We start from the raw sequence: 26,122 nt of genomic DNA on the forward strand, positions 1-26,122 counted from the left end.
GTTCAATACAGTTTTTCCTGGATTTAATTTCCCTCTGAAATAATTTGTGTTTGTTAGATGCACAGGCACGGATAGGCACAACATGGAGTCCTCTGAGAGCCCCCATTCTTACTCCTTTCTCTCCTCCATACCTAAACACACAGCCTGTATCAGACGTTAAGACTATATGCTGACCTGCACTTGTTTTGAAATGTCCAAATTGCTGCAGGGCCCATTGATTTATTGGTGATTGAAAACATGTGAAATTGTGACAGAGCAGCCAAATGTGTTAACTCATTTTTTTTTACAATGGGGAACTATAAAGAAACAAACTCAGTCATATAATAGCTATTTGCTGCAGGGTTTCATCCCTTTTGTTCAGGTGATTTAATTGGCTGTAAAGTTATTTTAATACAGCAACTGATGGGTTGCAGTTCATTGAACAGTCTGTCATGATACTACATTGTTCACTATGATATTAATTGTTGAAATGAACCCTGCTTTGTACTGAAGTTTTCCATCTGTCTGATTTCCTGCCTCACTCACATGTTGATCGCGTGTCAATGGAGCCGATCACACATATAAATCGATATTCACCAATGACAGCCATGTATCAAACAGACCAGCCAATGGAATGCCTGGCTGAGCTTTTGGGAACTTGTGCTGCCTTCAGGTGATGAGGAAAATATTGGTTTGTCCACAAAGTGCACAGGAAGCGGCTGCCTAATGCAAGGGGTTTTCTTGCTGTAATCATTTCTTCTGTTTCTACCGGATGTTAAGAGATCCCTTCATGGTGCACCTTCAGTGTAATTGATGGGGGACAAAATCCACTGTCCTCCCTTTTTTTTTGCAAAATTGTAGTCCAGAGTTTGCTGACGTGATAAAAATCAACCCCCCAAAAATCACAATATCTGCTAATATACAAAATGTATAACACAATGTATAACAGCAAATTTTATGGCATTTCTGCGTGAAAAATGACTCAAATCAAAATTGATTTTTTTTTTGAACGACTAATCGATTAATCAACTAACCGCTGCAGTACATAATGCGCACATTACTCACAATCTACCTCATCTTGTTAGTCGAGTTTACGCGTTTACGAGCAGCGCCTGAACGCAACATTTCACAAGGCGAAGTAATTGGCATCCGCGCCGACCAGTACAGGAGGAGTACAGCCGAAGTTGAGTTGAGGCAGACGGGAAAATCATTCAATCCGCTGAATCAACCAGAGGCAACATCCACCGGCTGAACACAGGAAACCGTTTACATCATGGAGCAGAAACAAACCATCAACTTTGGCGCTGGACCTGCAAAACTCCCCCAGTCCGTAAGTTCAGGTCCTTGTTTTTGTTCGTGTGACGTTAATGATATTGAGAAAGAAGCTGTAAAAGACGAGCTAAGTGTAAAACAGTGCAAAGAAAAATGTCCCGTAAACGTAGAGGTTTTGATTCACTGTGATGCAAGGCTGTTTTTTTTGCAGATGCACGCTTCAGGCTCTCATTTCGAGTCTTTCTATCTATAATGTGGATGAGGAAATATTATATAATGTTAAAAACTAAGCATGCTTGTGTTAACTGTTCATCTATTGGTCAGATTGTCTCTTTCTTGAAGACAGACACTGGCATTTGAGAAGGTCTCACTGCCGCTGACGCTTGGCGTTTGTCGGCAGCTCAAACAGACTGAAAATCAAGCGTTGAGTTGCATCAGCCTCCGTCATTCATGTGGAAACCTGCTCCTTTGTGCCTCACTGGCAGCAGCAGAGTCAGCCTCTAGATGGCAGGAAAACAGAGAGGAATAAATCAGAGCTCTTACTCACCAAACTAGATTAGATTCAACTTTATTCTGCAACTTGCAAGTGCAAACATGGAATCTAACCACAATTGAACAGACAAATGTTGTAAAACAGGCACCCAGATAAAAGCAATTTGATATGAGGACTTCACATTAGCTTTTAAAAAGTTGGGATTGTGAGAAATTGTGATTTTTTTTTTTCTTTCTTATTATTTTCTAATTTTTACAGACCAAATGATTAATTATGAAAATAAGCTGCAGATTAATCAATAATGAAAAATGATTGTTACAAATGGCAATACAGTTTAATGCAAACATTTTAATGACACCACATCTTGGATACTGACAAAGACTGAACACATCAGCTCCTGTAGTTTGCCTCTCAGTTTTGGACTTGACTGATTTAACATGTGACTATGTGACTGATATGTGTTATAATGTGACCTGTTGCAGGTGCTGCTACAAGCACAGAAGGAGCTCCTCAACTACAGTGGCGTTGGCATTAGTGTTCTTGGTGAGTAGAATAAGTTGAATTTGAATAATTATGAAACAAAACTATTGTATTTTTCATGATAAATACACACATTCATTTGCCATTTTATTAGGTACACCCAGCTAAAACTAATGCTGTCTAATACAACAGTCCTGTAATAAAACCTCCCTTCATTAAGGTTATAATGTTCAGTAGTTTCTGATGCTGTTGAACTGTATTGATTATAATAGAAACACCTGTCAGTATAATGCAGTATAATGTATTATCTGCCCTAGCTGACCCCTGCTTCCTGACTCTATGGAGTCTGTGCTATAGATGAGTGCCAGTGTTAAATGACCAAAATATAATCAATAAATGCCAAATGACTGTGAGATGAAACTCAAATGTTCTTGATTTTGTTCAAACCAGAAATGAGTCACCGATCATCAGACTTCAACAAAATCCTCAACAAAACAGAGAGTCTCCTGCGAGAGTTGTTGTAAGTGGTCTCTCCTCATGTTTTCCTACGGCCCCATAACACTTTGAAAATTTCACTCATATTCTCTTACAACTTCAGCTTACTATATCCACAATATGTTGGTAATACAGTATCATTATATTGGTAATACACTAATACATCTTATTAGTTTCTCCTTTGCCTCTCTTGTACATACATGTCATATTTTTGAAGGCTTAATGCCAAATAGATTTAGGGTTTGTTAGCTAACTAGGCGTGTTTCTCCATGTGGTTACGATTCATTAGTAAGAGTTGAACTTTGTGATGCACTTTCTACAGTCTGTCAAAGAAGATTCTGATCTTACAAACAGTGTGTTTGACATATTTTATGAATTCTGGTACTTTTTATTCTTAAGGATTTGGATTTAATGCTGTCTTGATCAAACACAAGCTCATGTAGTTAGGTGGAAAAGATACTCCTCTATCAAGTCATAAAAGTGCTGAGAGAACTTAATGCCATAGTGCAGGACAGACAGGACGACATTCAACATTCAAGAAATTCCCAATCCATCCATCTGACTGACTGACAAGTAAACAACATAGCATAGTAATAAAATATCACATCGACCTTAAGGTTTGCAATTCAAAAGTTGAATAACCAAAACACATTTACTTATGCGAAATGTGACGAATAATCACAAAGAAATCAACAAACAAAATGTATGTACTATTATTATATTATATTATATTCATCTGATATTCCATTATTAAAATCATTTCTTTAATTCTAAAAAGTCAGCTGTAAATAAACATTCATCTCTGGTCAAAATAGGCGGACTGAGTTTTATAAATCCCCTCTGGTTTTATGCAAGAGAATGTTGATGGCACACAAACTGGTTGAACCAGATATTCGGGTGTTTGTTTTTTTTTTCTATGTTATTCTTAAAGAAATAGACACCGTCCCTTCTATTTTAATCTACTTTTTACTAAATGTTATTAATCTTGGCTTTTATGCTAATATTTACTTTTCACCAGAATGCTCAACCATGTGGATCAGGTATTGATATTGTGTCTGCTATTGATATTTTGCCATCTGCATCAGCATGAATCCATTAATCTTTACTTCTGTCTGTGTGTGGTGTTTAACACAGTGACCTTTGTCTTCACAGAAATATCCCAGACAACTATAAGGTGATGTTTCTGCAAGGTGGCGGCTCTGGACAGTTCAGCGCCGTTCCTCTCAACCTGATTGGCCTCAAAGAGGACAAGTGCGCCGATTACCTGGTGACTGGCACGTGGTCGTCAAAAGCGGCAAAAGAAGCAGAGAAATATGGCAAAGTCAACATTGTCCACCCGAAGCTGGATAGTTACACAAGTAAGTCTGTGTGCATGGTGGGGTGGTAGACTAATAATGGTCTTTTTGGCCTGTTCTAATAAAGATTAGAAAGAAAATCATCAATAACTGCCACCACCATCATTTTTGTAGTCACATGTATTAGCAGATTAAGTTAGGTTTTTGTAACTCAAGGCATTTCTTGGATGACACAAGGAATTTCTATTTTATTTATTTCTCTTTTTTGTTTTTAAGTGCAACATAATAGCTATCACCACATCAAAAAGCAGTTTCAGCTCATATGAGTTGGCCATTGTCATTCATGCTGCATTAGGACAGCACCTCTGCAAACTCTGGCTGTGTGTCCAGGCTGTTACGTAACGAACAAAAAGAGCCGACTACCAAAGACTCTGGTATGCGAGCAGCCTTTTCCACATGGTTGTGTCCGACTGGGATTTTCAATGGGCTTTCTTGTTCATCCTAATGTTTGGAGACAGTGGTTTATACTAAAGAGATTACTTCACCAAATGGACAAAAATATTTGGACGGAGTGAATTTTCTTGTTACACTAGTGTGGTTTAAAGGACTAGATTTAAAAATAACCAAATAAACTGGATTGAGGCCGGGTGTGTTAGGTGTATTTGCAAAAGCATTCAGGGTGACATGGATATTACAGTCAAGTAATGCAAGACCATGATGCAGTTTTTAGCAGCGTGGCTCTGATGATCACAGTGTTAGTCCACCACTTTGGTCCAGATTGAAATATGTCAACAAGTGTTGGTTGGATTAACATGAATGTCTAATTCTTGGTTTCCACAGGATGTTTTGCCTTGTCCTAGCACCACCAGCAGGTTGACATTTGTGTGAAATTGAAATTTGGTACACGTATATATGTTGGCCAGAGGAGGAATCCAGTCTCAGCTGTATTTAATGTTAATTGCTCATTAGCAAAAGCATGCTAAGACGCTAAACTCATATGGTGAACATGGTAACTATTATACCTGTTGTGTAGCATTTAAACATTGCCATTGTGAGCATGTTCATATTTAGACTGTTCAGTCTAGTTGTTTTAGTGTGTCCTGTTGATGCTGTCTCCAGAAATCCCTGACTCCAGCAGCTGGACCCTGAACCCCTCAGCCTCCTACGTGTACTACTGCTGCAACGAGACAGTCCACGGCGTGGAATACAACTTCACACCTGAAACAAACGGGGTGGTCCTCGTCAGTGACATGTCCTCCAACTTCCTGTCCCGACCTGTGGATGTGTCGAAGGTGAGGACAATGATACTGAAATTTTTTTTTCGATTTTTTTACTTTATAATCTCTTAATCATAAGGGGCATTTGATATGGCAACAACAGCTCCCATGTAAAAGTCAAAACAAGATGCACACTTATTTTAAGTTAGTTCAAGTTATATAAGAAAAAGCAAGGTTAGTTATAGAAAGACAAAATAAGAGAAAAATCATATAAAAATAAAAGAATAAGACAAATGAAGACATGATAGTAGTGTTCTTAGCAAGCTAAGATGCTAAACTTCAGCATATTAATATCAAATAGCTGTTCCTATGATCATTTAGCTAAGCAACAGTTGAGCCTATGTTAAGCTGAGCCTGACAAAGTGCATACAGCTTAGACTGAAGGCAATTTAGCCAAGTCTGAGTCAGAGATGTCCTGAAATAGCTGCCGTAATTCCTGTTGATTTTGGTCGTCTTGTGATTCCCTCAAGCTAAATTCACAGCGCAACAGTTTTCGCTCCACGAGTTGATAGCGTGGTTACAACCACACCGTATTTAAAGTATAATGTGTCCTCTTCCATTGTGTAGTTTGGGCTGATTTTCGCCGGAGCTCAGAAGAACGTGGGCTGTGCCGGGGTAACTGTGGTCATTGTGCGAGAGGACTTGTTAGGCCACGCTCTGAAAGAGTGTCCCATTGTCCTGGACTACAAGGTGCAGGCAGAGAATAACTCCCTCTACAACACACCGCCATGTTTCAGGTACAGACTCACCTCTGTCCACCTTTGATTTTATTTTTGCTGTAACAGTGAGATTTAACTCTTAACTCTCCCCCTGTCTTTATTGCTAAGCTATGCTAACTAGCTGCTGGCTATAACCTTATAGTGTATGTTAAAGGCTAACTCTCAGCAACAAAGTGAATAAGCCTATTTCTCGAAATATCAATATCAAACACTAGTTTTTTGTGTGACTCTTTCATTCTGTCGGTCCAGTATCTACATCATGGGTCTGGTGCTGGAGTGGATTAAGAACAACGGTGGCAGCGCTGCCATGGAAACGCTCAACAAGCAGAAATCCTCCATGATTTATGACATCATCAATGCTTCTAATGGTTTCTATTCGTGAGTATCAAAACACTTTTGTGGTGGATGTTTAAAATAGGAAATTTAGTGCAGGTCAAAACTTTCTACGAATGTTTGACACTGTGAACCATCAGTGGCAGTCCAGGTGCACTCTTTATTTATAATGACGAGCTTTAAACTGTAATCTACCTGAAAAATCATGAAATACTGTAGTGCTTTCCCGGCTGGATGATGGTCTAACTCTCCAGCTGGTTCACAAAAGGTCTAATGAAGAATTAAAAAGCATAAAACTGAGCTCCAAGATCTAACAAGAAAAACGACATTGGACATTAGATCACAGATTTTAAGATCTTGTATCATAAACCTCAGACTGATGATGAATTACTATTTATACTTCAATCATGAGTTTCTACTCTTAATCTTGACTAAATGTCAGGCTTTGATAGAGGGCTACAGGTCAGCATATTTAAAAACAAATGGTCACTGTTCAGCTAAAATCAAGATGAACATCACAAAAAGAGCCAGTGCAAATCACACATTCACTTCATTTAAGTATGCTTCAACTCATCTTCTGTAACTACAGCAATACACACACAAGAAATTATGGTGCTATCTACACACCCCTTACAACTGCACACTGTTACTGTCTGTAGCGAAGAAAGTGATTTCAAATACTGCAGTGAAAAATTAAAATTGGAACTTCTTACTGCTGTGTCCACCTGTCCAGGTGTCCTGTGGATCAGGGTTGTCGAAGCCGCATGAATGTAACATTTCGCGTGGGGAAGAAAGAGGGAGATGACGCCTTGGAAAAGGAGTTTCTGGACGGAGCATCTAAACGTGGAATGATATCACTGAAAGGACACAGGTTAGTTTGTGCCTCCTCCCTGTTGTTCCATTAATGGGTTAATAGAGAGAATACTGGGTACTGAAGTTTTTCACATGTAAGGTAATGTAAAGTTAGACAGAAACACCAGCATCTAGATGCATAATGGATTTTTTTTCTTGTAACGGCCCTGTTACAAAGCTGCCTCTGCATTTGAAGATCTCAAATAAAGACAATTTGTCTCCCTCTGCAGGTCAGTTGGGGGAATGCGTGCATCTCTGTACAACGCTGTAACACTGGAGGACACTGAAGCCCTGGCTGCCTATATGAAAGAATTCCTCAAAGAGCACCAATAAAACAGGCCTCACACAGTGGCATGTCATTACTTCGGTGCAGTTTAAAAACGTTTACCTCTAGTTGAGATCCATGTTGGATCTGGAAGGTGTGCCTTTTGACACCTGTTTTATAACACTCATTCATAGTTCCTAATAAGCTTTAACCACTGCTGCTCCCAGTAATGTGTTAATTACTTGTGTTTCATAGAATTATGTTTAAATGGATTTATTGACTAACAGTGCTTTGATATACATACTGTAGGTAATTCTTGTTACTTGTTAAAAATGTATTTACATTCCAGTAAATCTAACTCAGAAATTCTTAAAGTGTCATTTCTTTGTCTTGAGTGTTTTTTTTCCAGCTGACCACAGTTTGTAATTTTAAAACGATCAAATAATGTAAAAGTGAAAACTCTTCACTCATAAGAAGAGACAGCAGTGATAAACAGAGGTGGACAAAGTAAACAACTCCATTACTTGAGTCAATATGACGTACAACTACTTAAGAAGCACAGTTAGTCTTTTGCCTGTGAATATAAAGGTTCTGTAAACAAGAAACTACAGCAGCAAACAAGTATTGTCTATGTAAAGATATAGTGTAGTCATCCTGAGCAGAGAAGTAAGTCACACCCCCCTTCACCTGTGTTGTAATCTAAATTTCTCTGTTCTTTGTTCTGGCAGCCGCTATGGTAGGGCGTGCATGTTAGTGCATGTTAGTGCATGTAAGTGTGCCTGTTAGTGCATGCCAGTCCTGTTAAACGGTTGGCCCCGCCCACATCTATAAACACACAGGGACCGCCCACAGGTGAGATGGCACAGTGCAGCTTGTTGAGGTGAAAGTTCAGGTGGGAACCAACATCCATAACCCCCTCCACTGATGAAACCACATTTTCGTATAAGTAGGCCGGTAAACACAGGCGGACTGGCCATGGGGACTACCGGCTCTAATCCCAGTCCTGGTGGACCTTCAAAACAACACGTTTTTACCGGCTCAATCAGTGTCATTCCTGCTAACACGGTCCCTGCAGATAAGGCCAGGCTGAATTTCTTTCCCGGTCCGTCAGTGGAGCTTTATTGAGATGGATCGACAGCTAAAGAGCCCCAGCTTGAAACTGGATTTTCTTCCCCTCAATGTGTAAGTTACTTGATAGGTAATGTTACATGTCTGTCTTCATTAGTAGCTGACTTGCTGTTATACATATTATGAATGTGTTGCTATCGCTAGCTGGCTAACTGTCAGCATTGCCTGGGAGTATATCACGGCAATGCTAGTGGGCTAAAGGTTGTGGCTGGATTGTTTTTTTTGTGTTGGCTCTCGTGTACACAGTGTGACTTTATTCAGTTGTGCTTCTTGTTGTGTGTTTAGTGGCCGCTTTCACTGTGCTTAGTAACACCTTGCTGAGAACAGGAAAGGAGGCCGGAGATGTGGCTGAAGAAGCATTTGTTTTGGCTCTGAGATCCTGGTGGTCTAGTGCAGCATGGTGAAGGCGATTGTTTACTAAAACTTTCGGTTTTCAAGAGGTTTTTTTTCTAGAAAACGACACTGTAATTTTGCAGTATTTACAGGGACTAAAACAGAGACAGCTTTAAATTAGTTAATTAATCAGAATTAGTTTCTTATGTAACCTAGTGAGTCTTTTAGTCAGCGCACAGCAGGTTAGCTGAACATAAATGTTTGTTTGTCTACAGCAAAGCATGTAATTCAAGTTACCAGTAATTGGTTAACTGATCTATAAATGAAGATTTACTTGGGTTTAGATAGAGCAGGTCTTTCATTGCATATTCCTCTAATAATGAGTACCAAATTACGTTTTTTTGTTTGTTTTTTTTTTTGTGGAAATTTCTGAAAAAATTATGAGAAAATCATAAGGAGGGAAGAGACCTACAAAATGAAATGTTGTTAAGTAGTCTACTTTGTTTGAATTTGTTTTAGGATCACAATTAGTACAATTTTACATTGGAAATCAATGGTAGAGGTAACTGCTGAGAATGTAGTTTTGTAGCTCTAAACTTAAATAATTCATTTCATTCAACACCTTGCTGACTGAGAACATGAAGGGAGGGGACGAGGTCTGAACAGAGGTCGGAGTTGTGGCATTTGTTTTGGTCCGAGATGCTGGTGTTGTAGTACGACATCTAGTGGCAGTGATGATCGTACTGACAGCAAAAAACAGGTCTGCACGTATCATCACGGAGGCAGGACGGCGTCATGGTGAGAGAGACTGTCCTCCATCTGGAGGTCCAGAGGCCAGTTCCCTGCTGCATTTGACCCGCTGAGGCTGTTCTTCAGCATGACACTGCAGTCATGCTAACTTCGTCTGACTGATCTTTGACCTCCCTGAAGAGGAAGCAACAGAGGGAAGAGGTGTGTTTGGTTCAGCTGTATGTTTTGTGTGAGCTGTGTTGAGTGTGTTTGCTTTGTTTTTGTGACTCTTTCCTACTTAGCATGAGAGTGTCACGACCAACCCCAAACCTGCCAACAGCACCTTTCCAGTTCTTCGCTGTTTGATTCATCAATCAAAATTTTTTTTTTAATAGAATAACTACAACTAGGTTGATTTGAAAATGTTAAATACTGAAAGACATCACATGCTTTCCATCTCCAAGCTTCAATGGTTGTAAAAGACATAAAGTTCACAGGTGCCAGCCAGGTGTCAAACTAAAATTCAATTCTGTCTTTCAAAAAGTCTGTTTCTTCAGATTTGAATTGCCTTTCTGAAGGCTTGTACATTGTTCAAGGAGGAGTTTTGTCCCCTGTTTCCACTGGTTTTTTTTCACTTTTTTTCAAGCTTGATACTGAAAATAACAGGATGATGGGGTTGTAGAGTGACGTAATAAATTAAAAAGGTCTAAAAAAGACACTTCAGAGTAGCAGATGCCAGTAACGACAGTGTTCGTATAGGTGTGTATATTCAAAATGCATGCAAGTAGGTGTCTGTAACTGGATAGAGCAGGTATGTAGCTGAAAAATTATGATTTCAATAAATAAATTAACATGATCATTTTTATTCATAGAGATATTTTTAAAACCTAGGTTTCATAGGGTTTCAGTCAAGGCAGAAAACAAAAATAAACAAACAGAAAATCCAATATGAAACAAAGTCAAATAGGGAAACCATAAGTAACAACTACACAACTGTGGATGAGAGTTAAAAAGCTAAAACAAAGATGAGAGAAGAGGACACAATTGAGGTAAAATCTACAAGAAAGAAAGAAAGTAAAAAAAGTTAAATCAAAATAACCTTGAAGAAGAGATTTAAAAGAGGATATGGACTCATAAGCTTCCACAGCATTTAGTCCCAGCTACTAACAAGCTTGAACTAAAATGAAACTAGATGTCTTTCCTGCAGATGACCTCTAGGTGGAAGTGTCCCTCAAGAAATGTATGTTTGTAAAACACAGAGATGATCAAATGGGCATCTGACTCCTTTTAAAAGATGTCTAGTGCTGCCCACCCTATTTTTTGGGGCTTTATTGGCATGATATTTTACTGAAAGCATATCCATCAATAGATTGGTCACATACGGTAAATTATATACAATAACAAAGCAATAGTGTCCAATTATAAATAATATGGTGATTAATACACAAAAACAATAATCACAACCTTGATTGAGAGGAAAATTCATTGTATTGTATTCTTGTTCTCATGCTCACATGCACACACACATGCACACGCAATCATTTGTGTGGTTTCCTCTGATAAGGTCAACTCACCACCACAGGCAAAGGGTCCTCAACTGAAGAATAAAATCAGCATGCTCTCTGAAAATACACTTCTCCACTTCAGTGTTTTGACAAAAAAAAGAAAGAGAAGAAAATGAAACACCTCATTTTACTTTTTGTAAATGCTTAATACATATTCCTTTTTGAAAGCACTGAAAACATATCTGTAAGACACAGAAAAGGATGTTGTTTACAGTTATTGTCGGAGGCACATGATATCCAGGAGCTGGGCATTTAATGTGATTAACTCCTCTCCAGATGACTGTCATCCTGATGTAGACTTGTGTGAAAAGGCAATTAGTGTGTAGTGGGCATGATGTTAATAGAGCATGAGATGCATCGTTTTGTCAGTGCTTTTATCTTTCATGCTTTGCAGCTCTATCAGTGCATGAATGGTTGTATGGGTGGAATAAGTGTGAATTGAACTGTTAACCTGGTAGCCTCTCTGCATGTCAGTATCTGTATTATGTTGCAGCTCACTTCTGTAAAAGCAAGATATTTTCCATGAAGTTCTTTTTTTTACCTTGTATAATATACCTTTTGAAATCTGCTAGATGGTAGGTGATCATGAAGTGTAACCTCTGAAACTGACTCTATTTCAGTCCGTTTCAGTGACTAGCGATTGACCACAGAAAAAAAGCAACCAGGTATTTTCTTACTTTCATTTTGAAATGTAATGAAACACAAGGTAAAGTTGATCCAGGAGTTATTATTTTATATAACATCCCTGATGATTCTTTCCAAAAAGTAATTTTGGCTGTTAGCAAATATCAATACCAAGAGCAGGGGAGAAACTCTGAATGCTGGTGTTGACTGTGGATCCCCAGAGCGGGAGATGTTGGAACTGCTGCGAAGGTTTGTGTGCTGAAAGGTAAAAATGTTCTGCTGGCGTGAGGTATTGCTTTTAAGCTAGATGAGTTTTATGTCAGAACTATAAGACACTGCCTCATCATTTTCTTTACATTTATAGCTGCAGCTTTCAGAGGCTCAAGTCTTTTAGTAACAGCTTGTCTTAGTTCATGCTCCCCTCAGCTGCAGGAGCTTTGGCATCATGCTCATTTCAGTCCAGTCATCAATTCTCAAAAATTCTTTACAACTTTTTATTAGAGCCACAGGGGCATAAGCACATATCTGATATACTTCCATCTTTACTAAAGCTTGATTTTGTGGCTCATCTTCATCAGTGTACCAAGACTTCAAGGCTGTCTGCAAATTCAGCAGCTGCATCTCTGCAGATGGCTGTGCTATTTTAGCTTATTTTTTGTTTGTTTTTGGCTCTACTCCTAGTTTCTGTTACATTGTCTGACACAATTCACAGCCACTAGATGAGGACGCCTGCTGTCACAATGTCCAAGATGAAAACTTGAAAATGAGTGATTCTGTGTTTGGATCAAGGTGCAACTTTGGATATTGAAAGAAGATGAAAAGTCTGTAGCCATGCTAGTTACCCTCTGAAGCTGAACTTAGCCACATTAGCGACTTTGGCGAAATGCTAAAACATCAGCATCCTAACATGCAGGTACAGTATATTGTTTACAATTGTGCCATCCTAGCTTAGTGTATTAACATGCTAATGGGAAGTCTGGAGATAACCAATGCCAATCCAATAATTTTGATATTTTAATTAAGACCAAAGTGGTGGACTGACGACCCACATTTTCATCCATAGAGCTGTGCCGCTAGTGTGGCTAAAGATGTGCTCAGGTGAGAACTGGGGCAACAACAGAGTGTAAACAATGAATTTGCAAGTACGTCAAGCTAATGGTAACCATGTAGATTCTATAGGGAGGTGGGGACCTCCAGTTAAGGCTGAATAACAATAAGATCCACTGTTGCCTGAGGCAAGTGAGGTACCATAAATGATGCCAGAGGTGTTAGATATTTCCTCTCAATATCTCTGTCTCTACAACATGTGGTATGTTTTAGGGATGAAAAACTGAACAGGATGTCTTACTGCAAATCTTTAAACCCCAAATGGAACTAAAACTGTAGAAAGAGACTGAAACAAATCAGGAAGTGTAAATGCAAGAAGCTCTTCTGACAAGCACAGTTTTCTCAATTACTCATTAGAAGTGTTGATGATGAAGCTGCAGAACGTGTACAGGCCATTTAAAAATCAGAAGAAAAAAAAAATCTGCTTCTGTGAGTTACAACAGCCACTGGAGGGTGCAAGAATCAATCGCAGTCATGGATTAATTGGAACGAGCCTGTCAACAATTTGTGCATGTTTGCAAAGCATGACTGTGTTGAACAAACCTTGCTGCTTGTGCTTGTGGCTATGAAATGAACTGTGCAGTGTGAGTTTTGACAGCCAAGAAATAACATCAGAGGCAAAAAACAAACTTTACAAAAAGGATAATGTTTAAAAAAAAAAACCTTTAACAGGAAGTTAAGACAACCAAATTATTCTAATTGTTGAATTATGTTAATTTCAACAATTTGAGTAGAGGGATATTTGTGAAGGAGATGGTATATTGAAAAGAGTATATAGCTTTATGCATTGTGTTTTCAATGCTTTCAATGAAGATTTTGCACTTGTCTGTCTCTATCAGGTGTACATTGACAAGTTCTTTATACTCTACTCTCTGCCTAAATGCAATTTGGATTCTGACAAAATGCCTAACCTCTCAGTAATTTTCCTAAAAGTATTGTCCATGACCCTGCTGCAGATCCACCTCAAAGCAGAGAGAAAGCAAGTGAAAGATAAGAAGAGGCAGAGGGGCTTTGAAATGCGAGTGGGGTTACAGCAGAGATGGGAGGTTGTGACAGGATTGTGTGGTGATTCTCGTCCTGTCAAGCCCACTAATGTCGAGGTAATGCCACCGGCAGGCTGCAGTAAGGCGGTGATAATGAAAAACACCGGGGAAGACAATATCAAATGGCTCCTCTACATCCTACAGTGGAGATTAGTCGACACAAAAAGTAGGGTGGCGGAGGCAGAGGCAGGCTTTAGTGCTGCTGATTGAGTCTCTTTTCAAGAGCTCCATGCTTGGAGCATGAAAAGTTTCTGTGACTGACATCCTTTACACAGTCTATTTCAGACAGATAGACACACACACACAGTTTGCATGGCCTTGAAGTCTGTTTTCTATAGATACTGTATGCTGTATGCTTTAAGAGGATTCAGAATTCTGAATTTATCCTTCAACTAGTTCATTCTTTTTGTCTGGAACTGTTCAGTGTGCATTAAAGAACATTTAGTACATTTTTCAACAAAAAAAGAAAAAAGTTGAGAAAAATTGTGTTTCTCCCCAAAATCTGTTACCACACTGCTGCATACAGTAGTTTCACAGGTAAATGAGCTTTAAGTGGAAAATGGTGACTTAGGTGTACCCTGTTTGACATGAAAGCTCACACAGATCAAATGGGAAATGGACTGCATTTATATAGCGCTTTTCTAGTCTCATCAACCACTCAAAGTGCTTTACACTACAAGTCACATTCATCCATTCATACACACATTCATAGAACGTTACTTTCTACGTATATACAGCGCTACAACATGCACACATTCACACAGTTTGTGGTTCAGTATCTTGTCCAAGGACACTAAGGCATGCAGACAGGAAGAGCCAGGAATCTAACCAACTTTCGACCTTCCGATTAGTGGCCAACCCACTCTATGTCCTGTACCAGAGCCGCTAAGGATCAGTTATCCAAGTCCATGTCCAATCAATTGCATTGACCGCAGGTGGACTCCAATCAAGGTGTTGAAACATGAGGCACCTGAACTAAATTTCACGTTTCATAGCAAAGGGTCTGAATGCTTATGTCAATGTGATATTTCAGTTTTTCCTTTTTAATAAATTTGCAATAAGGGAAATAGTGTTTTTTTTATTCAGCATATGGCATAACAAGCATTTAGCATAAGACATAACAAAATGTGAAAAGATTGAAGGGAACTGAATACTTTCTGAGTGCACTGTATTTTTGATGCAATTCTGCAATTTGTATATCTCAGCTGCTGAACGTAGTTTCTTAACGGGAGCCGGTGGTGGTGATGATTACTTGCCGAGAACTTCAGCCATTGCTGCGTTTTCAAAACGAGGTTATAATGCGGCCTATGAGCAGCTACTTCTTCAGGGCACACAGGATGCTACAGTGAGGCTAGCTGGTTAGCATGCTAATTTCAAGAAATAGAAACAAGACATGAGGTGACAGTGCTGTTGCTTTTAGCTGGAGAGAGTCTTCGTGAGTGTGAATGAAGTTTGATACCTTGTAATGTTGCAATATTTCTGGTGGTTTATGTTAATGCTAACGTGGCTATGTAGCAATAGCAAAACTTACAAATGGCTTCTTGTAAAGCACTTTTTATAGCAAAACGCAGCCATGCGATTTATGTAGGGGTGATCGAATTCCTTGTACTGACTGTAGTACCTATAAATTGGTGCCTGATTGTAAACGTAACCTACATACTGCATTTCTTTTAGCATCCTGAATTAATTTATTACCTCTATAATCACTCTCATGCATGCTCAGATATTGTTGGTAATTAAACGCTGTTATGATCAGTGGTGCAAAGTGTCTTCCTTTCCTCTGTTATTATTCACTGAGCTCATGAAACTGAATGTCCTTTATGCAATAGCTCATTTAAAGGCCACTCTGGTGATTCCTACAGGAAAATGATAAAAAAAAAAGAAAGAAAGGGGGAAAAAAAAGGTTGTTTGAAAAAGTACACAATTTTTCTCAGTTTTTTACTATCCAATCTGCTGTCCCTGTTTTTTCTTTCTCTTTCTTTTCACCTTTGTCATCCTTGTCTTACTCATTTCACTTAATTTGCCTTCTCCTTACTACTGTGTTCTTGCATCCTTTCCTTTTTGTCTCCTTTTAGTCTCATTTCTCTTCACTCTCTTTTCATTTACTTATATCCACACTATTTCTCCTTCTCTCCAACACCTTCTAATATCTTTCTCTCCCTCAAATGAATCTATTTCCCTACCTTTCCCTTTCTGCGTGTGCCTGTGTGTGTCTTTGTCTCTGTCTCTCTTGTAAACTCATTGCTCTATGAGGCTAATCTTGTTAGCACCAAATGCACCATGTTCCGCTAGCTCCTCTTAATTGCTGTTGTGTTATTAATGAGTGGGGAGCGGGGAAATCACTCTTAATTAGCTTGTCTCATTCGGCAGGCATCTCGAGTGAAGCGGTGGCGACGGCGCTCAGGCACAAACACACTGGGGATAATTAAAGCACTTCACTTGTCGGAGTATTTATCTAAACCAAAGAGCAACAAGCCGTTCCCACAATTAGCCTTGTCATTCATTAGCAGCAGAGTGCCATTGATTTGAGTGTTTCATTGTCATTTTGCCACTCATTCATTCAGCGCTGCTGTGGTACAAGTATGCTTAACTTACTCATGTGGCAAAGTCAGGGCATGGAATCACTGCACATAAATTTTTCATGTTCACATTCATGGTTTTGCTGAGTCACTGACTGTGTTTACAAACCTGATTACTGTGATAGATCAGGTTGTAGTAATGCAAGAAATTAGGTGACGCGTTATGGTTTGGATTTATTTTATTGTGATGGTTCTAAAACCCCGCATTTCCTTGCTCTTCATGCAAATGCACACCTGGTTAATGTTAGATGTCCTTCACGGCCGAATAATCATGTTTCTCTAAGAAATCTACCTGGTAACCGGGTTTCTCTTTCACTCTATCCCTATCTCAAATGGGTTAGACGCCACTTGATGTCACAGTGGGGTCTAATCCTTCTAAAGGCACCTACAGACTCTCAGTTACCACTGTTTTGTCATTTATATCATTTCCATATAATTTCCCCTCAAAGGTTCTTTAAATATGGTCTTAAACAATAATATAGCAGCAAACAATAATGTAATGGCATCCCGAGCAGAGAACTATGTCACACCCCTTCTGTATGTGTTGTAGGTCCAAGACTGAATTTCTTTCTCAGTCCGACCATGGAGCTAATACTGGTCTTGCTTTACCAAGATGGAGAACCTTATGAGCTTATAAATAAAACTCGGGACTGGCTTTTATTGTCCTCCATGTGTAAGTAACTTGATGGCTACATAATGTTACATGTCTGTTTCCATTAGTGACTGGCTACAGAAGGCATGATTTCGTTAGCTCACTTGCTGTTATCAATATTATGAATGTGTTTGGCAAATGTTGATATCGTTAGCTGGCTAACTGTCAGTATGATGGAGCATATCAAGGCAATGCTAGCGTGGGCTAACGGTACATAGTTTCTTATGTAACCTAGTGAGTCTTTTAGTCAGCGCACAGCAGGTTAGCTGAGCATAAACGTTTGTGTACAGGTAAGCATGTAATTTAAGTTACCAGTAATAGGTTAACTGAACTTTAAATGAAGATTTACTTGGCTTTAAATGGAGCAGGTCTTTCATTGCATATTCCTCTAATAATGAGTACCAAATTAAATTTTTTTTTTTTTTTTTTTGAAATTTCTGAAGAATTATGAGAAAATCATAAGGAGGGGAGAGACCTACAAGATGCTGAAATAATATATTTTTCAACAAAAATAATTCATTTCATTCTTTGTATTTATTAAACTTGTTTAGCTTACAGTATTTGACACGGAACTTGGAATTTGTTCCATCTTTCTTTAACACAGTCGATATTTTGTCTTGAGATCATTACCTTAAAATTACAGGCTGACAGCATGTAAGACAAGGATGAAAAATAAATGAGATGATGACATGAGATTAACCTTTAATTCAGTCTTATATTTCTAAGATACTGTAAGATGGACCTGCTTGCCATTTCACAAATGTACAGTAACACCTTCAAAAATAATTGCTAGCAAAAAAGTAAAATTCACCTGCAAAGTGATAAGAAAAAGTAAACCTTTATGAGCTGCCTTTATCTTGAGGTCTTTTCATTTTTGTATTGCTGTAAAAAAAAAAAAAAAAAATTCCCATATGTCACATATCATGTCACATAACATATTTTATATATAAATGCTTAAAAACTATTTGACATCAGGCAAATTATAGCTTTACTATAAACTCAGTTGTGTGATTACTCTGACACTGTTTTCAGCACTCAACACACAGAGACCGAATTAAAACTCTGCAGCTCTCATCTTGAGATTCTACCTTTCACAGCAGGAAATAAAAAATGCTCTGTAATTATCTGTTTTCAGTGTGTAATGTGAGTGAGCACACCTGTCTTTGCCTCTGTGTGACCCTGACATGTTCTTGTATGATGAGAGACCAGTGACAGTGCATTAAGACAAATTTAATTTGCACCTACAGCTAAGTGAGATGAGGGAGGGAACTCTTCTGAGGCAAGACTAATTGCTGCCTGGGGATGGGTGTGTGTGTGTGTGTGTGTGTGTGTGTGTGTGTGTGTGTGTGTGTCTGTGTGTCTGTCTGTGTGTGTGTGTGTGTGTACTATATGCTTCCACAACTGTCTCTCTGCCAACATAAACACTTTAGTGAATATTTAATGCAAGTGTTTATCTGTGTGTGTCTGTCAGTGTGTGATAACAGAATGTCAGCAAAGACAGAAGAGTTAATGAGGCCTTTTTTTTTTTTTTTTTTTTTTTTTTTTTTTTTTTTTTTTGCAACCAGGTGCGGATTGAGCAGGATGCATCCTGGTTTGTCAGCACTATTTCTGTGTACAATCGTGACTGTCATGTGTGTAATCCGTGCAGCCATAATGCATTGTATCAGAACTGATGCTCAAATTCATTATCAGTACGGTAAACTATCAATCTACTCGCCAAAAATAACATTGATTTGAGATGATTGCAATCCCCCGACACCTAGCTCATCAGAAAACCCAAGAAAGTGGTATCAGCCTCCTTTTGTCATGATTAAGAAATCGTCACCATCTTCTTTTCTTAGGGGAGGATAATAGTGAGTAATCATCTCTTTTTATGAGAAAAAAAAGAAGCTTTGTAGCCGTGCAAATGAAATGCATGTAACTGTACTGCACTGCAGAAGAGCATAAAGCAAGATAATGTGAAAATGAAAATATTGTATTGTCAAATGTACTTTAGGGAGGCAATAATGATGCTTAGTTAGTTCCTTATCTCTCACTTACTCTCTTCCAAACTCCCAGTCTAGTAAATAGAAGTATAACAAAAAATCTGTTGAGCTACTTGTTGAACAAATGAATTAATACAGCCTCTGTGAGGTGTTGCTTCATTTCTAGTCGGCAATGAAACAGCCTTACTGAACACCTTGGGCACCGCTGACCACAGAGTTTTAAAAGCGTTCCAAAGGGTTCAGTATTAGATCCTCTTTTGTTTACATTTACATTTACATCCAGAATTGTGAAGCTGTCATCAAAAAATAATTGTCCATACAATTTCTCCATCTGAATGAGGATACATTTTAAGTTATTTTTGGGGTAATCTGTGAATAATGCACTCAACAATGTTTGGGTCTCAAATAATTCAAACCTTTTTTTTCATTATCCAAGAAACTCATTTTCAGATTTTGAGAAGCTAACCTATACTTTATTATTACTTCCTCACATATTGGTTTCCATAATTTCTTCTGTTGTTCATACAAAACTCACAAAGCTCACCTACATCTTCATGTTGCAATGAGAGTTTTATGAAAAGAAGGAATCAATCCGATTACTTCAAAAGATTTGAATGGTTTAACTCTTGTTTGCATGATTGAAGACTTATGTCCATGTTCACTAACCCTCAATCTCAATTCTTGTTGTCAGTTTGTAGAACTGGGGTGAAAATGAAACATGACCCTTCTCTTAATTGTTGGCTATGTACAGTCTTGTACAGTGTTCAGAAAGTATTCAGATCCCTATGCTTTTTCCACATTTTGTTATGTTGCAGCCTTATGATAAAATAATTTAAAGTAATTCTCATCAATTTACACGCAATAGCCTATAATGAAAATGGAAATTTTTAAAAATATAAAAAGGAAAAATGAAATATTACATTAAGTATTCAGACCCTTTACTCAGCACTGAGTTGAAGCACCTTTAGCAGTAATTACAGCCTCGAATCTTGACAGAAATTATAATAATATAGTTCTGCAAATCAAGCTGACTTTGACACACTAATATTCTTTTATGTTATTATTCTACTATTGTTAAAAAAAATTTGCTATTATGAAAACATATTAAAATGCTTTTTATTAAAGCTTAAGTTTGAGTGTTTTCACAAATGTAAGATGACGGGTATATTTCAGTAACCGCGCCGTTACAATACCTTCAGTTCTTGTAAGAACAATCTAACACAATGTCTTGTGTTTGCATTTCTGAATAAAAGCGAGAGAAAAAGTACTGTCAGGGGTAAAACTTTTTGTTGTGTGTAATCTCATCTGATGTGGTGCTGCAGTGTTTCCTCTGTCTCTGCATGCTCATGTCCTCAGCAGGCAGGCTCATAAATTGGACAGCTAAGCCTTTCATAAAGTTTAATAAAGCGCTGTTTCGTGGCTCAGGGGAGCTGGTATTAGTGACGAGAGCCACTGCTGCCATTCCAGCAAATCACATCATCATAATGAGGCTGTACTATGGGAGTAAGACACCTCCCTTACCACCCCACATCCACCCACCTCCCCTCCACCCCCTTTGTTTTCTTTATCATTCCTCTGACACAATACGCTGTCTTCACTTCACAGCAATTTTTCCAATGGGAATTTGGGTAGAGTGTTGTTTAAACGTCGTGGCCAGCATGGACAGGCTAGGGTTATTTCTCATTTAGTAAAGATCACAGGCGCTGTAAATGCTCCGGCGGCATGCCGTGAATGCCAACACTGGCGTGATTGGCAGCTTGACGGCAGCAGCAGCATTTGCATGGCATTTAGCTGGGCGGGCAATGGCCACCCCTAACACCAAGGTGGGTAAATAAGATGACTTCTCTGTTCACACAATGTACACACGCACAAACACACACATGCTTATGCGCTCACACATGCAGTCTCCCTCCTCAACAACCCCCAACCGTCTTGGCCTGCCAAACCTGGAGCCACTCATAATTGTGTGGCATTTAGGCAGAGGAGAGGGACATCTAGTCGTGTGGGCGAGTGGACCACTGAAAAGTCCGAGCCTCCCAGTCGTATGTTTGGCTGTTATTTCAGAATGATTTAAAACGGTTGCAATTTTCCTCAGCCTAAAATAGTGAACTAGACATGTTAATGCAAGTTTGGTGAAAGCTTGCTTTGGGATTAATACCATGCCTTTTGTTTTGGAATTTTTAGAAAATCGAAATTTTGTACATGATTTAAGCAGAAAAAAAAAAAAAAATGACGGTGCTTCTTCAATCATTTTTTAAAAGTTTATTACAGTATGTAATCACAGACTCCCTGGTCCCCTGATGCACATTTTCAACTGAAGGTGCAGCAAATTAAAGCTATGCACATACATAAAACATCATTTTCCAGTCATAAAAAATAGGGAAATATCTGCTCTTATCAATATTTTTATATTAACAATGGTTGCGATGAATATGCGTATTGAAAAAAGGCGTCGCTTGTAGTGTTGAGCCAACATATCACCCTCTCTGCAGTTCCCCTCAGTGTTACTGAGAATTTTAACATCTTTTAGCTCATTGTTTTGGTGTTTTAGAAACTATTTGTAAGTTTTCTCTGCCGCTGAATGTGGTTTCTTGCCTGGAGCAGGTGGTGGTGATTGTCGCTTGACAAGAGCTTCGAACGTTGTTGTCTTTACAACAAAAGAGGTTATAATGTGCCCTCTGAGCAACGCTACATGCTCAGGGCAGATTGGAGGCTACAGTGAGTTGCTATCGGAAATTGGAGAGATGGGCCAGGGCTAGCTTATTAGCATGCTAACTTTTGTAGAAGAAAAGACGTGAATTGTTGAGTTGATTTTAGTTTTGTTGTATCGTTCATGAGTTATGTTGTCTGTACATGCCATAAAAAGATATCCTTTGTTCAGACAGTAAAATCTGACAGAGACAATGGAGGATGCTGCGGTCACTGCAGAAATTGCTCTTCTTTTAACCTCAAACGTAGCACAAAAAGCAATCCTACCTCTGGTGGAATCAGTCAAACCTATTTGGGCTTTTAACCTTTTTTGTGTTATCAGGCTCATATAACAACCTCTCCGATCCAATGACACAAGTGCTGTTTAGACAGTTGCTTTCCCTGGACAGGATGAGCAAAGCAGACAAACAGCTGGTTGCATAAGCACAAAGCTGGCTGGGGGCAGAGTGCATGGAGCCTCCTTTATTCAGAGGAGGGAAAAGAGCTTCTCTGTACAAAAAAAAAAACAAAAAACACAGGGACCAAAGGAGGGTTTATGCTGGGGTGCAAAGTGACCTCAAACCCTGCAGTGCAGAATGAGAGAGATTAAGTAACACTGCATACATACTGGTTATTCTTTTGGCTGATAAGAGAACTTTATTGTGGACATAAAAATAATAAAATAAAGGCAAACCTTTATGCACATAACAGATTTTAGACATTACTCAATATGTTTATTTCATTTGTTGTTGTTGTTGTTCTATTGATATGCACCAAAACACCAAAGCAAATTCCTTGTATGTTGAAAACCTACTTGGCAATAAACCAGATTTTGGTTCTGATTCTGATTTAGACTCAAATTCTTATTAATGGATAATTCAATTTACAATACAGAATGGTACATTTGAGGAAGAGACCTGTTGTTTTTTAGTTTAATGTTTCTGGAATGTGATGCAGTCGTGTGCAGTTTACTCTGTTTACCCAATGAGCAATGACTCTGGCATTTAAAGGTAAAACAATTAAAAGGCAAACAAACATACATCTCAAACTCGCAACAGGATCATTTCTGTTTATATAAAGATCTTTGACGCTTAATATACTGTATTGTATTGTATTGTAATGCAAAAACACTTTGCATTTATTGTTACCTAATGTCTTTTATCTAGCATCCCATCACACAACTCTGTGCTTTTTATGACCTTGCAAATGCAACTCTTTTTTGACCACTTGGGGGCAACAAAAACAAGCGGACGCTGAGATATTATCTGCTTTATATGATGATCTTGTCAGCAAACAGTTGCCTATGCAGCCATCCAATAGCTATGGAGCTACGGAGATTAATTTGATTAATTAATCTGAATGTAAATCCAGTAGTAATTCCTCCTTTTAGCTCTGTTGTAGTTTCCATCAACACCTGGGAAAAATATCTGGCACTTAAGCTGCTGAATGCTCCACTGAGTTCACCTGCTATAGTCGCTAACTTTGTCTGTGTGCTGTTTTCGGTGTGATGCCGGTAGTGTACAGTGGGTATGTAGAGCTTTTTCAAAGAAAACACCTGCCTGCTGTGGCTAACGATGACCTGAGTGGTGCGAGTGAACTGAAACTGTAAATTAACAGAGTGTAAAACCACGACAGTTAGCTAAAGGCCGCTGAAACGCTCCATATAGCTGAGGGAGATTGTAGAGTTGGGTCATTAATTCTTTGTGGATTCATTATTATGAGCAACCCCTTTCACATTACACACAGTCATCTAAGCCATTGTTAATATTAAATATTGATCATAGCAGCTTTAAGAAAAGACTACTGCATATTTGTCTTACATTTATATAACAAACTTTTTTTTAAAGATAAGTGTCACCAAAATATCAACATCACAATAGCTACATTTATTTTACTGACTTCATTAATGGCTGATTCATTTTTAAATGTTGTACAGCTCACTTATGAGCTTTTATAATATATACATGAGGAGAACCTTTGGGTTTGCGAGGCTCTGAGCTGACATTTAAGTAAACAATCACTTTGGTTTGTGTATGTCTCCTGCCAATGTGACTTCGGTTGGGTAACCTTTTGAGGTTTTAATTAATGAGGAGGGACACCTGCACAGACCACCCACTGAAGAGCACCTGGGCCAAAAACAATTTAACTCAGTAACATTTATACATGCAGTATAATAACTGTAAAGAAATCATAAAAGTGTAGGCTGCTGAATCAGTTTCTCACTGTCAGCTCTTGTGTGACGGGCTGATTTTTTTATACAAGTAGTTTTATGGTTTGATTTGTTATCCTCCATAGTTGTGTGCTGTGTGTATTGGTGTTGGTAGAAGCACTAATAGAAGCAGAGCTGGTGCTAGTGGTGGTGGTGGGAATAATGGAAGTAAAACCAACTAATTACGACTTGTTATATCAGAGTTTCATTTCATTTTTTCACTCCTTTGCTTCTTTTCCGATTTAAATCTTTGCATGTTTTACTGTACCTTTTTCTATTCTCAGAGCAGGAGATCTGTTTATGTGTCGGAAGTCATTTTAACCTCTCCAAGTCGTCTTACTTTCTAATATTTTATCCAGCTGCAGAGCAATCACAGGCTCACATTTACACATCGTCCCTCAACTTTTATTCACCTGAAATTATTGTGAAATGACATTACCAGTGACAGCCAGGCAATAACAAAAGTACCAAAGCTTCCTTGAAAAACAATAAATCAATAAGCCTCGCCAACATATCCTGTTACATTCCCGACTCCTTGACACCTGAAGCTCATTAAACACAGCCTAACGTCAACTTAGAAGAAGGAGAGTACACAGAGGCTCGCCTTTTCACAGCCTATCACAATAACAGCTACTGAGCAACCTTGATATATTGTATATACTAGAAATAAATATGATTGTCCTTTAATCTGATTTTATTATACTGGGGACTCCCGCTGGCAAATCTACTGAGGGCTGATAGCCTGTAATCTTATTGCAGGGAGCGCTGTGTGTTTCATATCCCCTTCTTGATGGTGTTTTATCATGTCAGGACTATTATTGTTCCTATTGGTATATGTGTTTCTGCATTTATATGTGCTGGTGTATATAACCTAATAAATCGAGTTATTGCACATTCTTGAACGTCTGTCTCTGTTTGCATATGTATGTGTGCATGTTTGCATGCACCCAGAAGTCCCTCCAGCTCGGATGTGGGTGCTAATTTTGCCCTGCAGCGCGCCGGGCTGCTCTGAGGGTTTCTGCTCTGTTTATGAACCAGGCATATTGACCCAATTTGTGGCCTTGGCGCTTTATCTCTCTCTCTCTCTCTCCTCTCTTTCCCCCTCTGTCTCTCTCTCTCTCTCTCTCTCTTTATCCACCTGCTGGGGCATATTGTGAGCCTGCATGGCTGGAGAAACGGGCGCACTCAGACTGAACTAAACGCCATGCGCATCATTGAGCAGCATTACCAACCTCTCCCTACTCATCACTCTCAATGGATGCTGCAGGTGTGTGTGCACGTCCGTGTGTGTGCGCGTCCGTGTGTGTGCGTCCGTGTGTGTGCGTCCGTGTGTGTGCTATGCGCCTGTGCAGAGGGCTCTGTTAACTAGAAGGTCTAATAAATCAACCTGTCTGTCTACAACCTCCTCCCTTCCTTTGCTCATACCTATTCCCCCATTACCCCCCTCCCACTCTTTCAATCCCCACTCATCTTTTTTTCCCTCTCTTCCTCTCTTTCTTCCTCCATCGCTCTCTCCATCTCTCCTTTATGTCCTGTAATTCTTCTTTTAAAGCTCAGGGGGTGGTGTTGGAGGCATTACGTGCCTCCTGATAAATCACTGTCTGGGAGCAGAGCAGAGTAACATGGTCATCTGCAGATCAACTTACTGTCCTGTGTGTGTGTCTGTGTGTCCATGTGTGTGTGTGTGTGGATTTCTTGCAATGCATAGTGTTATCTCAGAGATTGTACACTCTTATAACAGTGTGTATTTGTGTGCATGCATGTGTACATGTACCTCAGGTATTCGCGATTGTACATTATGTGCAGTGTGTGTGCGCATGCATGCATGTACTACAAAAAAGTGAATGTAGTTTCTGCCCAGTACTGATCTCCCTGTCCTGCTGAATGGTGGCTGATTGAGACACATGGACTGCCTTTGTGCCTTGATCTAGTTGCCATTGATTACCTATCAGGGTTTTTGATTGCATCCTGGAAGTAATTCTTTTAAATAGGCCCTAATGGCCTCCAATCTGGGCTGATG

The 26,122-nt window shown here is 39.0% G+C and overlaps 1 protein-coding gene across 1 annotated transcript; it reads left to right on the forward strand.

The window, feature by feature from the left end:
- The first annotated feature begins 1,129 nt into the window (after positions 1–1,129).
- Positions 1,130–7,826, forward strand: psat1 (phosphoserine aminotransferase 1). Its single transcript, XM_023393528.2, has 9 exons — positions 1,130–1,309; positions 2,227–2,287; positions 2,675–2,744; positions 3,872–4,077; positions 5,134–5,306; positions 5,859–6,028; positions 6,260–6,388; positions 7,077–7,214; positions 7,426–7,826. The coding sequence occupies exons 1-9, from the start codon at positions 1,253–1,255 to the stop codon at positions 7,526–7,528; spliced, it is 1,107 nt and encodes a 368-aa protein (XP_023249296.1). The 5' UTR covers positions 1,130–1,252; the 3' UTR covers positions 7,529–7,826.
- The last annotated feature ends 18,296 nt before the right edge of the window (positions 7,827–26,122 follow it).

This window comes from Seriola lalandi, unplaced genomic scaffold, assembly GCF_002814215.2.
Source record: "Seriola lalandi dorsalis isolate HSWRI2012SDOR001 ecotype SW California unplaced genomic scaffold, Sedor1 jcf7180002054938, whole genome shotgun sequence".
NCBI classification, from domain to species: Eukaryota; Metazoa; Chordata; class Actinopteri; order Carangiformes; family Carangidae; genus Seriola; species Seriola lalandi.